At 38.8% G+C, this 14412-nt stretch overlaps 1 protein-coding gene across 1 annotated transcript in view; it reads left to right on the top strand.

The window, feature by feature from the left end:
* Positions 1-10092, top strand: part of LOC136884355 (uncharacterized) — a 737352-nt gene extending 727260 nt beyond the window's left edge. Inside the window, exon 11 of the mRNA XM_067156482.2 lies at positions 7925-10092. Coding sequence (XP_067012583.2) covers positions 7925-8181 — 257 coding nt within the window. The 3' untranslated portion in view covers positions 8182-10092. The remainder of the gene's footprint in view (positions 1-7924) is intronic.
* The last annotated feature ends 4320 nt before the right edge of the window (positions 10093-14412 follow it).

Genomic DNA, 14412 nt, shown 5'->3' with positions numbered 1-14412 from the left:
CTCTTGTAAGGTAACTGGTTTCAACAAGAAAAACAAGAAGACTATTGAGTATCCGAACAACATTCACTCAGCTATTCTTCCTATTCCACATGTCCCGGATTTACCTACACCACAGCCTCCGCAGACATTAGATACGGATGACAGTGATGTCATGGATGCCATGCAGGAGACGGATGATACTGACTTTGAAGTAGGCACAGGTGAGGCCCTTCTTCTGTTCACTCAGCCAGATCTAAATGATTTAGTTCGTGATCTGGGACTGTCAAAGGATAAAGCAGAGCTCCTAGGGTCAAGACTGCGTGAAAGACATTTCTTAGCACCCAGAACATCCGTTACATTTTATAGAAAAAGGGACTTGATATTCACGCAATATTTTTCTCAAAATGATGTGTTAGTGTACTGCAGTGATGTAGAAGGTTTGATGGGTCAGTTCAATTCCATATGCACCCGGTGACTGGAGACTGTTCATTGATTCATCTAAAAGAAGCCAAAAGGCAGTTCTGCTGCACAATGGTAACATGCATGCCTCAATACATGTCGGCCATTCTGTGCACCTGAAGGAAACATACGATAACATGAAGGTGCTTCTTACTACCATTCATTATGAGAATCACAATTGGATGGTGTGTGGCGATTTGAAAGGGTTGGGTATGCTTCTAGGACAACAGACCGGTTTTCCAAGTTTTCTTGTTTCATCTGTGAATGGGACAGTCGTGCTCGTGACAAACATTGGGAGCAAAAGCAGTGGCCCCGAAGGTTGGAATTGGTTCCAGGGGACCAAAATATCATATGTGACCCTCTAGTGGAAAGAGACAGAATAGTCTCGCCACCTCTTGCACCTCAAACCGGGCATAATGAAGCAGTTTGTCAAAGCATTACCTAGGTATGAAAACTGTTTCAAATATCTATGTAACAAGTTCCCTAACCTGTCAATGCTAAGCTGAAGGAGGGTGTGTTCAATGGTCCCAATATTTGGAAAGTAATGCTAGATGAAGATTTCCTTAATTCAATGAATGCTGTGGAGCAAGAACCCTGGACTGCCTTTAAGTGTGTGGTTCAAAACTTCATGGGAAACAATCGCAGCCCAGAGTATGTCGACATAGTGGAGAACATGCTGACAAAGTTGAAAATGCTGGGATGCTCAATGAGTTTGAAGTTACATTTTTACATTCTCACCTTGACTTTTTTCCTCCAAACCTGGGTGCTGTAAGCGAGGAACTGGGTGAAAGGTTCCATCAGGATATAAAGGACATGGAACGACGATACCAGGGAACCTGGGATGTTCGGATGATGGGCGACTACTGCTGGATGCTTCACCGTGAGCACACAGAAATGCCCCATAAGAGGAAAAGCAGGGGCCACGCCATGACAACTAAGAAAGCATGGAATGAATTACGTTAGTGCATGTTTTTACCACATTCTCTGTATGCATCTGTTCACTGTTTGCATATTTCAATATGTTGATGGTTTAAACTCGTATTCTAGTTCAGCATGATTCGTGTGCCATATATATATGTACTACTTCAATATGTGATATCATTATTAACAAAGTATACGTTTTGTGCCAAAACTGTGGGTAATATGATATTTTCAGTGTCATTTTTGAATTCAGGAGGCAGAAATACATAAAGTACACCTACTTTTGGGAAAAAAGCTTTTCCCTCTTGCATAGTGTAATTGACTTTCCAAAAACTTCTGCAAATCAGAAAGCAGAAATTAATATAATGAATAAAATAATTCATAAATGTAAAACAGATGAAGAATTTAGTTTTCTGACAAATATACTGCTGAGGAAAAGAATCAGAGCACCTAGCAGAATGATGTTGATTTTGATCTAATGATAGCGTATACCACCTGGGGAACAGTAGATGTATTGATAACAGATTCAACGTTGGCCACCAGCCAGTGGCATAGCTACCAGAGCATCATATGTGTCTACCAAAGGGAATGCCCACTGCCATAAGGTTCAGTGTGGTGCAAAAGTGTAGAACAAGAAGACACCATACCGTGAAGATGCAGTCATGCTTCCTACACCCAACTGATTAAGTTTGAGAGGGATCAAATTATGGCCTTTTGGGTAGCGGGATGGTCCTTTCAGAGAATTGAGTGTTGCCACACAAATTGGACGTCCCGCATCAGTTATGCAGTGATGCCAGCAACAGTGGGTAAATTAACATTCTCATATTCGTAGATGATATTCTGGACATCCACACAGCACAGACGCCCACCAAGATCATCATACAGTAAGGGCGGCAGTGGCAGACCACACAGTTACCACAGCACAGGTAAGAGCAAATGTGACCCAAGAAGTGCCAAGACGAACTCTTGGGAACCAGTTATGAACAGTGGGTCTATGAGCAAGCACACCTTTATCCCGCCTTCCACTCACACCACAACATCGACGTACTCAGTTCAACTGGTACTGTCAGGGTGGAATGGCACACATAGTCTTCAGAGATGAAAGCAGATTCTGCCTGCACATAAGTGGTGGTCGTTTGCATGTATGACGTAGACCTGTTGAGCACATTCTTGTAAACTGCATTCGTCCAAGACACACTTGTCCCATCCCAGGCTTTATGGTCTGGGATGCAATAAGTTACAACTTTTGTTCACCCTTGGTGTTTGTGAAGGGAACGCTGACCAGTATTTGGAACGTGCAGAATACTGTTCGAACTATTATTCTGCCATTTTTCCAATAGGAAGATGACGCTGTTCTAACAGGATATTGCTTGCCACACACGAGATGTGCACTCACTTCTCTGACCACTATAATTGCCAGACTTATCTCCAATCAAGCTCGTGAGACATGATGGGACGACAAGTGACTCGTACAACTCGTCCATCTACAACTCATAGAATTATGCAAACAGGTCAAGCAGGCATGAAATAACATATCCTAAGACAAAATTCATCACCTATATGATCGTCTGCATGTTTCAGCAGGGGTCCATACCTGAAAGCTTGGAATCACTTAAGCTATTGATCTGAAAACATAATTATTTCATGTACTCGATATGTATTGTGAAAATAAAATGAAAATCCACAACCTGTTTCCAGTCATTCGACCGGGTCAGGAATGGAATGAATGAAGCCCCCATCCAGCGACCAGGATAGGAATTGTGCCGGCTGCCGAAGCCTGTCGCACTCCTCTGGGGCAATGATTAATGAATGACAAATTAAATGAAATTATATGGGAGAGTATTGTTGGAATGAAATATGATAGGGAAAACTGGAGTACCCGGAGAAAAACCTGTCCCGCCTCTGCTTTGTCCAGCACAAATCTCACATGGAGTGACCGGGATTTGAACTACGGTACCCAGCAGTGAGAGGCCGGCATGCTGCCGCCCGAGCCACGGAGGCTTCAATATGTATTGTATCTATAATAAATCTTCAGTTAATAGGAGACCTCACAAAAGGTGTCCTGATTATTAATTTCCTTTTCTGGCAGTGTAAACAGTACTTGTTAGAAATATGAATAAGCAGATTTTACACCATTTGCTCAGTGAATCAAAATGAGTTAGCTTATTATAAAACAATGGTCGATGGTATTTCATAATTTACTCAAAACAGGGAGAAATGTAGAATACATGGGAGACTAGGTGAAACAGAGAAAGATCAGATGAAGGAGCAGGTTATGATTCATTCCAGTGAATAAAACCCTGAAAATACCTCCACATCATTCTCCAATTACATTTACTTTGACATACACTATATTTTAGTGGATTATAACTAATGCCCCCATCAAGTGAGTTGGTCATGAGGTTAGTGGCACACAGCAGTGAACTTGCATTCAGGAGATAGTGGGTTCAAACCCACAAGTGGCCCTGAAGATGGTTTTCTGCGGTTTCCCATTTTCACACCTGGCAAATGCTGGGGCTGTACCTTAGTTAAGGCCACAGCCGCTTCCTTCCCATTCCTAGACCTTTCCTATCCCATCATCACCATAGGACCTATCTGTGACAAAGGCGCCCATACCTGGGGCAAGGTGGGGCCGCGGCACCCCTCTAGCTCTCGGGGAAAGGCAAAAATCTAGTGCAGCCAGGTGTTTTCCTTTCAAGAAAATGATTTAAAAGTCAGTATTACATAAAAGCGGTAGTACCGTCCACCACCAACAGGCAGCAGATACCGTGGGTTATTCTACCGCAGAATACAAATCGCCATTTATCTTCCAAAATACTAAAATTACTACGTACCCCATGTTCATGTTTGTGGGTTACTGTAGTCACGTCCTAGTTCGTGAACCATGGGCAACGGCTGAGTGGCCTAGTAAGTGGTCCTGAGAGTCGGGATACCAGTTGCTATGGAATGGGAGTGGGCATCTCAGACATATTCTGAGTCGTGGCCCTCCTTGTGCTCAGGCGGCTAGGACTATACAATTCACCGGTGGTCCATAACCCGTTAGAGGAGAGATCCTCACTTGGACTATGTGCAAATAGGGCAGCATCCTGCTTCATGAATTTACCGAGCTCAGAACACTTTAAGCAAGCCTCGGACCTATGGGAGTAATGGAGTCCCACTCCCATTTGACAGGCGAGGGACTCCTTGGAAACAACTTGGCGAACGAAATGGAATTCGATGGGGAGCTATCAATATTAATGGGGCTTATGGAAGAAAGAAGGTAGAACTGGCCGAGTCAGCAAAGAGGATGCATCTGGATGTGCTAGGAGTAAGTGATATTCAGGTAAGGGGAGATAATGAGGAAGAGATAGGAGATTATAAAGTGTACTTGACGGGTGTTAGAAAGGGAAGGGCAGAGTCTGGGGTAGGGCTCTTTATCAGGAATACCATTGCACGCAACATAGTTTCTGTTAGGCACGTAAATGAGCGAATGATGTGGGTAGATTTGACAATGGGAGGAATTAGGACAAGAATTGTGTCCGTGTATTCACCATGTGAGGGTGCAGATGAGGATGAAGTTGACAAGTTTTATGAAGCATTGAGTGACATCGTGGTCAGGGTCAACAGCAAGGATAGAATAGTGCTAATGGGCGATTTCAATGCGAGAGTTGGGAATAGAACTGAAGGATACGAAAGGGTGATCGGTAAATGTGGGGAAGATATGGAAGCTAATGGGAATGGGAAGCGTTTGCTGGACTTCTGTGCTAGTATGGGTTTAGCTGTTACGAATACATTCTTCAAGCATAAGGCTATTCACCGCTACACATGGGAGGCTAGGGGTACCAGATCCATAATAGACTATATCTTAACAGACTTTGAATTCAGAAAATCTGTTAGGAATGTACAAGTTTTTCGCAGATTTTTCGATGATACAGACCACTATCTGATCTGTAGTGAACTAAGTATCTCTAGGCCTAGGGTAGAGAAAGTGAAATCTGTCTGCAAACGAATAAGGGTAGAAAGTCTCCAGGATGAGGAAATTAGACAGAAGTACATTGATATGATTAGTGAGAAGTTTTGAACAGTAGACAGTAAGCAGGTTCAGGATATAGAAAGTGAATGGGTGGCATATAGGGATGCTGTAACAGAAACAGCAAGGGAATGCCTAGGAACAACTATGTGTAAAGATGGGAAAAGGCGAACATCTTGGTGGAATGATGAAGTGAGAGCAGCCTGTAAATGTAAAAAGAAGGCTTATCAGAAATGGCTCCAAACAAGGGCCAAGGCAGACAGGGATTGGTACGTAGATGAAAGAAACAGAGCGAAACAAATAGTAGTTGAATCCAAAAAGAAGTCATGGGAAGATTTTGGTAATAACCTGGAAAGGCTAGGTCAAGCAGCAGGGAAACCTTTCTGGACAGAAATAAAGAATCTTAGGAAGGGAGGGAAAAAGGAAATGAACAGTGTTTTGAGTAATTCAGGTGAACTCATAATAGATCCCAGGGAATCACTGGAGAGGTGGAGGGAATATTTTGAACATCTTCTCAATGTAAAAGGAAATCATCATGGTGGTGATGCAAACAGCCAAGAGGTGGCCACGGCTCTACCGTGGCTCTACACCTCTGCATTCGAGAGACAGAAAGGGGTTGGTCCCCATTATTGACTATCCTGAGAATGGTTATCTGTGGTTTTCCATTCTCCTGCACTAAGGCGAATGCCAGGACAGTTCCTAGTATAGGCCAGGGCCACCAACCCTCTCACCTTCTCGACACATCTCCATCACCACCACAAATCTCCTAGCCTGAGAACCGGTGTCACCATCTAAGAGGCCTGGCTCCCCTTTCAGGGGAGGAAAGAACTTTTAAATATTTATTTTGCTTTACATCGCACCAACACAGACAGGTCTTATGGCAATGATGGGATAGAAAAAGGGCTAGGAGTGGGAAGGAAGCGACTGTGGCCTTAATTAAGGTACAGCCCCAGCATTTGCCTGGTGTGAAAATGGGAAACCACAGAAAACCATTTTCAGGGCTGCTGACAGTGGGGTTCGAACCCACTAACTCCTGGATGCAAGCTCACAACTGCACGCACCTAACCGCACGGCCAACTCGCCCAGTTGAAAACTACTTAGTAGTAGAAGTGGTGGTGGTGGTGGTGGTGGTGGTGGTGGTGGTGGTGGCAGGAGGAGGTCATAGAGAGAGAGTGGGACACTGAACTGGCAAGATGTGGAAGAGTTCTAGATTGCAAGAATTGGCCACCTAATGCAAAGGAGAACATTCTCTATGGGGAAGAAGAAATATGCACACTGGCAAGATATTTAAGCTGAATGAAAAGGAAGCCATCAGAGACTTCAGAGAACATCTGAAATTCAGAGAAGAAATGCCCAAGGAAATACAAAAGAATCGGCATGCTCTGAATACAGTAGTTCTTTATTTCAAGAGTGCGAAAGAGAATTTTCCCAGATGAACTTCAGCATGACTCCAGAAAGGTCTTCCACGTCAGTGAAAACATTAACCTCACATTGTCCATAAAATTTGTTCAACTTCCTCCAGCTATGTCTGATGTAACTATGTTAAACTATGTTAAATCTTGGCTACAAGAGTCATCAATCTGCAGTAAACACCAAAAGTGAAAAGTGAAATGAATCAAGGAGGAATTTTTAAAAATTCATGTGATATCCTTGATGGAAATCCCTGCAGATATTTTAAATTGCTGTATACCACTAGTTCCAAAATTAGAACATATATTTAATATTTTAATTGTCTAAATGTATACTGCATTAAAATTACATATGGCTTAAAAATCCTGAAACTTAAAAAAAAAAAAAAAAATTACTGGAACTAACCACTCCATTCCTCTCAGTGCCAAGATTATGGATAGTGGAAAATTAGATTAGATTAGATTAGATTAGATTAGATTAGATTAAAGTTGATTTTATTTGATTTGATTTACAGAAGCAAAAGCTGGGTGGACTCAGGATATCTTATTCATAACTTAGAAGTAACAGACATGAAAGTAGCGAGAATGATTGCTGGTACAAACAGGTGGGAACAATGGCAGAAGGGTACTCGGAATGAGGAGATAAAGGCTAATTTAGGAATGAACTTGATGGATGAAGCTGTACACATAAACCGGCTTTGGTGGTGGGGTCATGTGAGGCGAATGGAGGATAGATTACCTAGGAGAATAATGGACTCTGTTATGGAGGGTAAGAGAAGTAGAGGTAGACCGATACGATGATGGTTAGGCTCAGCTTCTAACAATTTAAACATAAGAGGTATAGAACTAAATGAGGCCACAGCACTAGTTGCAAATAGAGGATTGTGGCAACATTTAGTAAATTCACAGAGGCTTGCAGACTGAATGCTGAAAGGCATAACAGTGCATAATGTGTGTGTGTGTGCGTGCGTGCGTGTGTGTGTGTGTGTGTGTGTGTGTGTGTGTGTGTGTGTGTGTGTGTGTGTGTGTGTGTGTGTGTGTGTGTGTGTAAAACAAGCCCTTACAGTCATATTCAGAATTTGTCCCAAGTATTTGAGGTTATTTAACCCAAATACAGGTTTCTCATAGTGAACTGTGCATGTTGCAGATGTGCTGATCGCAGCTTTAACTGATACCCTGTCAGAGCAGCCGCATCTGGTTAATGCAGCTCGCGAAGGTTTGGCAGGCTCCTCCAGCAACCAATTGCTGCATCAACTACTTCTGCTGAACCCAGGTGGTGCTGCAGGGGAGACAGTCAGTGCTGGCAGTGTAGCAGAAGCTGCAACATCTGAAAGTCATCAGTCCACCCTAGCCAAAGGAAGAGAGCGACAGGGAGACAACACCAAAACCAACAAGACAACTTAATGTTGTTCGTAACACAGATCAACAAAATGTCTGGGTGAAAAGAATTTGTACATATTCAAAGTAAACATAAATTATATTCATGGATATCACCTGTCATGGCATTAGCATTACACAAAACAGTGTTATTTCCTGCCACAAATGTAACCCTTACTTTTCTCCTTTATTACTGAATCAGAATGAAATTTAAAAAATTATGTGATATCCTTGATGGAATAATTTATAGTCAGAGGAAATCACTGCAGACATTTTAAATTGCTGTATACCACTAGCTCCAAAATGACAACATACATTAATATTTTCATTGGAATCAATGAATATATATTTTACAGATTATCAACTTCCCAAAATTAGGACTACCCAAGACCATTTTATTTTAACAACATGCAAATGAATTATAACCTCAAAACATTATCCTTGCAATTATTTCCTGGAGAACAAAATTATCATATACGATAATACAGATATACTGGTATTGTAATAAATAAAAAAGAAGAGAGATCGGTAGTAGTAATTCACAATGACGAAGGTGATAAGAGGCCCGGAGAGAACATAAAAGAAGGGCACAGCAAAAAATTTGACTTGGTCTCAATCAGCAGTAGAGCTTACAGCAAGTCTATCATCCAGAAACAAAAACTGAGCCATAATAATATGCTACCCACAGAAATTTCCTTATACTCACCATAACTTATGAGCTGCTCAAGAATAAAAATAAGTTATTCACTCTACTTTTGAATATCATGTAGATGTTTGTAAATAACCGACACCAATGCTAATCCAGCTTTTGGCTTTGGTACTTGAGGAAACATTGTATGAAATGCATTTCCAACATTACTGCATGAAGATGTCTCAAACGTAAGTATAATTCATCAACAAAACTGATAATATTCCCATATTATTGACTTAATCACCATTAACAGTTCAAAATAATAGCAAAACGAAATAATATTCTTGCCAATGTCTATCCTTCTAAAATAAGCTCTAGAAAGAATACCCAATTCACCAAAAACTCTGCACAGGACCATTTGGAAATGATTAATACAAAATGATTAATTTTATAATGAATATAAGCTGTGCTGCTCTAATAACACAAACAAAATTAATTCTCTATGTCCTCTTCATTAAAACTCTAACACAAAATCACCCTCCACTAACAGGTAGCATCACAGAATTCAGCAACTGGTTGATTTGTTCTTAAAAAACTGTAAGCTTAAAATTAAGTACATAACTTTTCTTTAGTCATAATAATTAGTCCTTGAAAACTAATCAAAGGGGAAAATAAACAAAAGAGTCTGGACTTTCATTCACAGTCAATTTTATCATACCCAACAAAAATGTGGGACCAATACAGAAGGTTAAAAATGTTATATGGATATTTTACAAGGGTTTGTATAAGTTTGTATACCACACCTGGATACCAACAATATCTTCCTTCCTGAGATCAAGAAAAGACCATCAAAGGTTCTACAGGTTGAAATGCAAACTATGGTGATTCTCCAATGTTGCATGTCAATTTATTAGGTAACAGTAGATGCATGCCAGTACTTGCTTTACCCTTAATAAAAGATCATTTACAAGAGGAACATGCTCTCTTTGTATTTTTATTTCAAATACTTCTCTTCCAAAAAAACAAATGTGAGGCACATATCAATTTTGTAGGATTTAGCACACATATTTGAGAGCTATTTCACAGAGAGTATCATCAAAGTGATATTTACTATTACTCAATCACAAGCATGAATCTTGGGTAACAGTATCGGTAAGTATCACTTTACCTATTGTTTGTGATGTAGTCTTATGACAACTCTCCATGTGTACTACAAACACAAAAAGCATAGTTTCATGAAATAAGTTAAATATATCCAAAGTATCATTTGAGAGGCATGCAACAAATAACAGTACCGTAAATAAGTTTTAAACAAAAGTGAAAATCAACATATCTGATGATTTATGTCATTATTAAATAATATACCTATTTCACTTTCTTGATACTGATACACTGAATACTGATTTGTTAACACTTTTGTATCTAGCAGACTAGCAAAATATATCAATAAGCAAATCATTTAAATTTAGAACAGAATAAATAAATGCTAAAAAAAACAGCATACTTACAAACATTTTATTAAGTACCATGATTCTATTTGTTAGAACAGATGGATTAAATGTAACTAAAGAACAAATGAGAGCCAGATTATCATTTCTCCTGACTAAATATGAAGCTCAGTGATTTATAAAAAAAAGAATATAAGTTACTGCAATGTAACAGAAAGTAAACAGTAAAACAAAATATTGAATGCACTTGTAACCACTAAGTTACAAGTCTAAATTGTCCCTCCCTGCATAATACTAAATTACTGCAAGGCTATTTTTGAGGTTAAAATTCATTCATAAATCAACCACAGACTGCACCCTAAACATCTTATATTTTAAGAATATTTCTAATAAATATTTCATTCATCCCGACTAGTCTCCATTCTTAGGATATTATCATTTATGGCGTAGTTCACATGCAAATCTCAAACAATGATTTCAGTGCGGGAAAATGAAATCACAACACTAAAAACAAAACAAGAAAACCCATTATATTACCTGTTTAACTAGTGTAAGTAAATAAAATAATTTATTTTTAATAACAAAAAGAACTGAGTGCGAAGTACAATTTTTCAACTTCCAACTCATAATTCTGTCCAGTATTTGTATTCACTATCATTAAATTAATATTTATTAATTATAGTTCCACAATTTGAAAATAAAGTTTAAAATCTTTTCACTCTCTGTAGCATAGCAGATGTATCCCATAGTCTGAGTTCTGAACAATTACATATCTCTCTGTATCTCACAACTAAGGCATTGAATTAATTAAAATAGAAATTAAATATAACTTTACGTTTTTCCTGTGTGTCTTCTGAGCTTAACTGATGTATGTAATGACTCATCAACAAAACTACTGTAATTTTGAAATGGAAAAAATAAAACTATTTGTCCCTAATCCTTCAAAAAGAAAGCTGATGGCTTTTCTTTTTACAATGACAACTCACATCTCCTGGAAGAAGTTCTTAGTAGTAAATGATACAGCAATATTAAATCCTCCAATCCTATGATTAAACTGCTTTGGATATGATCAGCATTCAGATACTCAGATATACTGTACTATTTTTCACAGCCATGAGATCTAAGAAATTTATCATGATATGCTTAGGAAGGAAATGATATATGGTGTTAATCCTGGGCCACAGCGAGTTTTGACAGCTATCTTAAATTAATACAGTGAGTTTTGTTGCCCCCGTGTGATAATCGCAAGTGCCAACTGCAACCTGCCTTCACATTTTTACACAAGTCTACCTTCCGTGACAAACATGTAACTACTTACTATTTAGTCACAAGGCACAGTCAAACCTCAATAAAACACTCCTGTTTATGATGCTATCCCAAGAAATACATGCTTTTTGCTTGGTCCCAAGAAGGTAATTATATTGTGCTTCATTCCTGTTTACGATGCTCTTTTTTTAGAGCATATTCTTTGGTTAATTTTTAGTAAAGTTCAGAAGAAATCGAAAATTTTACTCCCTCATTGCAAATACACCTACAGACCTGAAGAAAATTGTAAACTTTACCTGGAGCTAAAGGTCAGGTAAAATATGTTAACATTCAGACCTTCCAATGAGCTTATCTTAATCTCATCAAAGGAAGTCTGCAATATATACACTAGTACAGAGTATATAGATGGACTAATACTGTAGAGGCAAGTGGAGGAAAATTTAGGATTTTTGGAAAACAAGTTGTTACCAATGCAGAAATCATCGACAAGGAAGTGAGAGGAAAGAAATCTTTTCATCACATTCCTTACTGGTTAAATGGACAGTTAATTATCTTTCAATTGTGTTCAGTGTAAGGAAGCTTATCTGCGATTAATGCTATTACATAAAATACTGCAATGTCTTTGAAACTATTATATTTATTTATTTGAAAACTGTCTCCCATTGGAGATAGTCCCATCAGACTATCAGTATACTGTATCTACAATATGGCATACTATATTTAATTTAAATACTATATTTCAATAAAATTATACATCAGTACATAGCCTATTTTACAATGTCAAACATAAAAATTATATTCTTATATTGGTTAATAAGCAGTCCCAGTTAATACAGTGACTTAGAAAAGTATAAGGACACCTCCTTATAAATGCAGATTGTCATCTGCCCTTATACTTTTCTGATATCAAATAATGTGATAAGCTTGGGATTATTTGTATTAAAACTAAATTGTATTGGTGAAAACTAGAACTCTCTAACCGGGCGAGTTGGCCGTGCGCGTAGAGGCGCGCGGCTGTAAGCTTGCATCTGGGAGATAGTAGGTTCGAATCCCACTATCGGCAGCCCTGAAAATGGTTTTCCGTGGTTTCCCAATTTTTTTTTTAATATTTTTTTTTTGCTTTACGTCGCACCGACACAGATAGGTCTTATGGCGACGATGGGATGGGAAAGGCCTAGGAGTTGGAAGGAAGCGGCCGTGGCCTTAATTAAGGTAATTAAGGTACAGCCCCAGCATTTGCCTGGTGTGAAAATGGGAAACCACGGAAAACCATCTTCAGGGCTGCCGATAGTGGGATTCGAACCTACTATCTCCCGGATGCAAGCTCACAGCCGCGCGCCTCTACGCACACGGCCAACTCGCCCGGTATTTCCCATTTTCACACCAGGCAAATGCTGGGGCTGTACCTTAATTAAGGCCACGGCCGCTTCCTTCCAACTCCTAGGGCTTTCCTGTCCCATCGTCGCCATAAGACCTATCTGTGTCGGTGCGACGTAAAGCCCCTAGCAAAAAAAAAAAAAAAAAAAGAAAGAACTCTCTACATCTTAAAGATTAAAAGTTATTCATTATTTTGTGTTTTACTGTGTGCATAAAATTAACAAAGTATTTTAATATAAAAAGTAAATAACTTGCCAACCAATTGGGGTACAATTTTCATTTTTGGTAAAAATGCAGCTCTACCAGAAAGATTTCAACATTAGAAGTCAAGTTTATTCTAGAACTAGTTCTGCTTGACCCAGTTGGGTTGAAACTTCTAAGTTTGAGAGGTCAAATTTCGTATCAAACGGATGCAGTACAATAGACCTTATCTTTTACAGAGGTCAACGGATGAAAATCTTACATTACAACTTAAGCACTCTCAAATCAATTATCCTGTTCATAAAACATTGTCCAGTCTCAATAAAAGTGGAAATCTTATCTTCGGCGAAAGAAACTACTCAACCACATCACTCTGGCACAAGAAAACTAGATGAAACGAAGCTCGCTGCAGCCTTGGATCAAGCGAGTAATATCCAACATCACTTGAGAAATAATGAAATAGACGCAGCGGCTGAGATACTGGAAAATATAATTCTGGACGCAGTTATTCCGTATAAAGAGAGGAAATCCCAAATATGGTTTGATTCACAATGCTTTCAAGATAGACAACGAACTTTATACTTCTTAAGGAACACAAGACAAACTAATCGACAAGAAGATCTCTTAAAACACTCTTTGGCTAGAAGGAAACATAAAGACCTCATACAAAAGAAAAAGTGAAACCATATAGAAACTAAAGCCAGAGAACTTGCAGAGGAAGCAAAAAGAGATCCATTTATAGCATTTAAAGGAAAATCACAACATGTTAACAACATAGATATGCAGACTTGGGAATCCCATTTCTCCAAAACTCTAAACATTTCTGGTGTCCAATTGGCCTTCAATTTTGATTCTAATGATAGTGAAAACATTAATTCACAAGTTTTTACCAATGCTGAAGTGGAACAAGTTATTCAATCAGTCAAAAACAAAAAATCTGCAGGTCCTGACCACATATTCAACGAACATATAAAACAAACAGTAGATCTATTCTTGTACATTTGGACAAAATTATTAAATAAATGCATTGGACTTGGAAACAACCCCACTAGTTGGATGAAATCGACATTCAAACTATTATATAAAGGCAAAGGTGTTTCAGAAGATCCAAATTCATACAGAGGTGTCACACTGGAAAACAATATATTTAAAATACTTACCAAGTTATTAACAAATAAATTAACTGAAGTAGACAACAATTTGCCAGAGGAGCAATTTGGTTTCCGTAAAGGGAAAAGCACACTACACGCAATAAAAAACCTGACTGATGATATAGAAGATTCTTTAAGATTCTTTAATCAATCAATCAATCAATACTGATCTGCATTTAGGGCA

Source organism: Anabrus simplex, chromosome 1 (genome assembly GCF_040414725.1).
Source record: "Anabrus simplex isolate iqAnaSimp1 chromosome 1, ASM4041472v1, whole genome shotgun sequence".
In the NCBI taxonomy this organism is placed as follows: domain Eukaryota; kingdom Metazoa; phylum Arthropoda; class Insecta; order Orthoptera; family Tettigoniidae; genus Anabrus; species Anabrus simplex.
The sequence above is the reverse complement of the archived record's forward strand: the minus strand, read 5'-3'. Positions and strand labels throughout refer to the sequence as shown.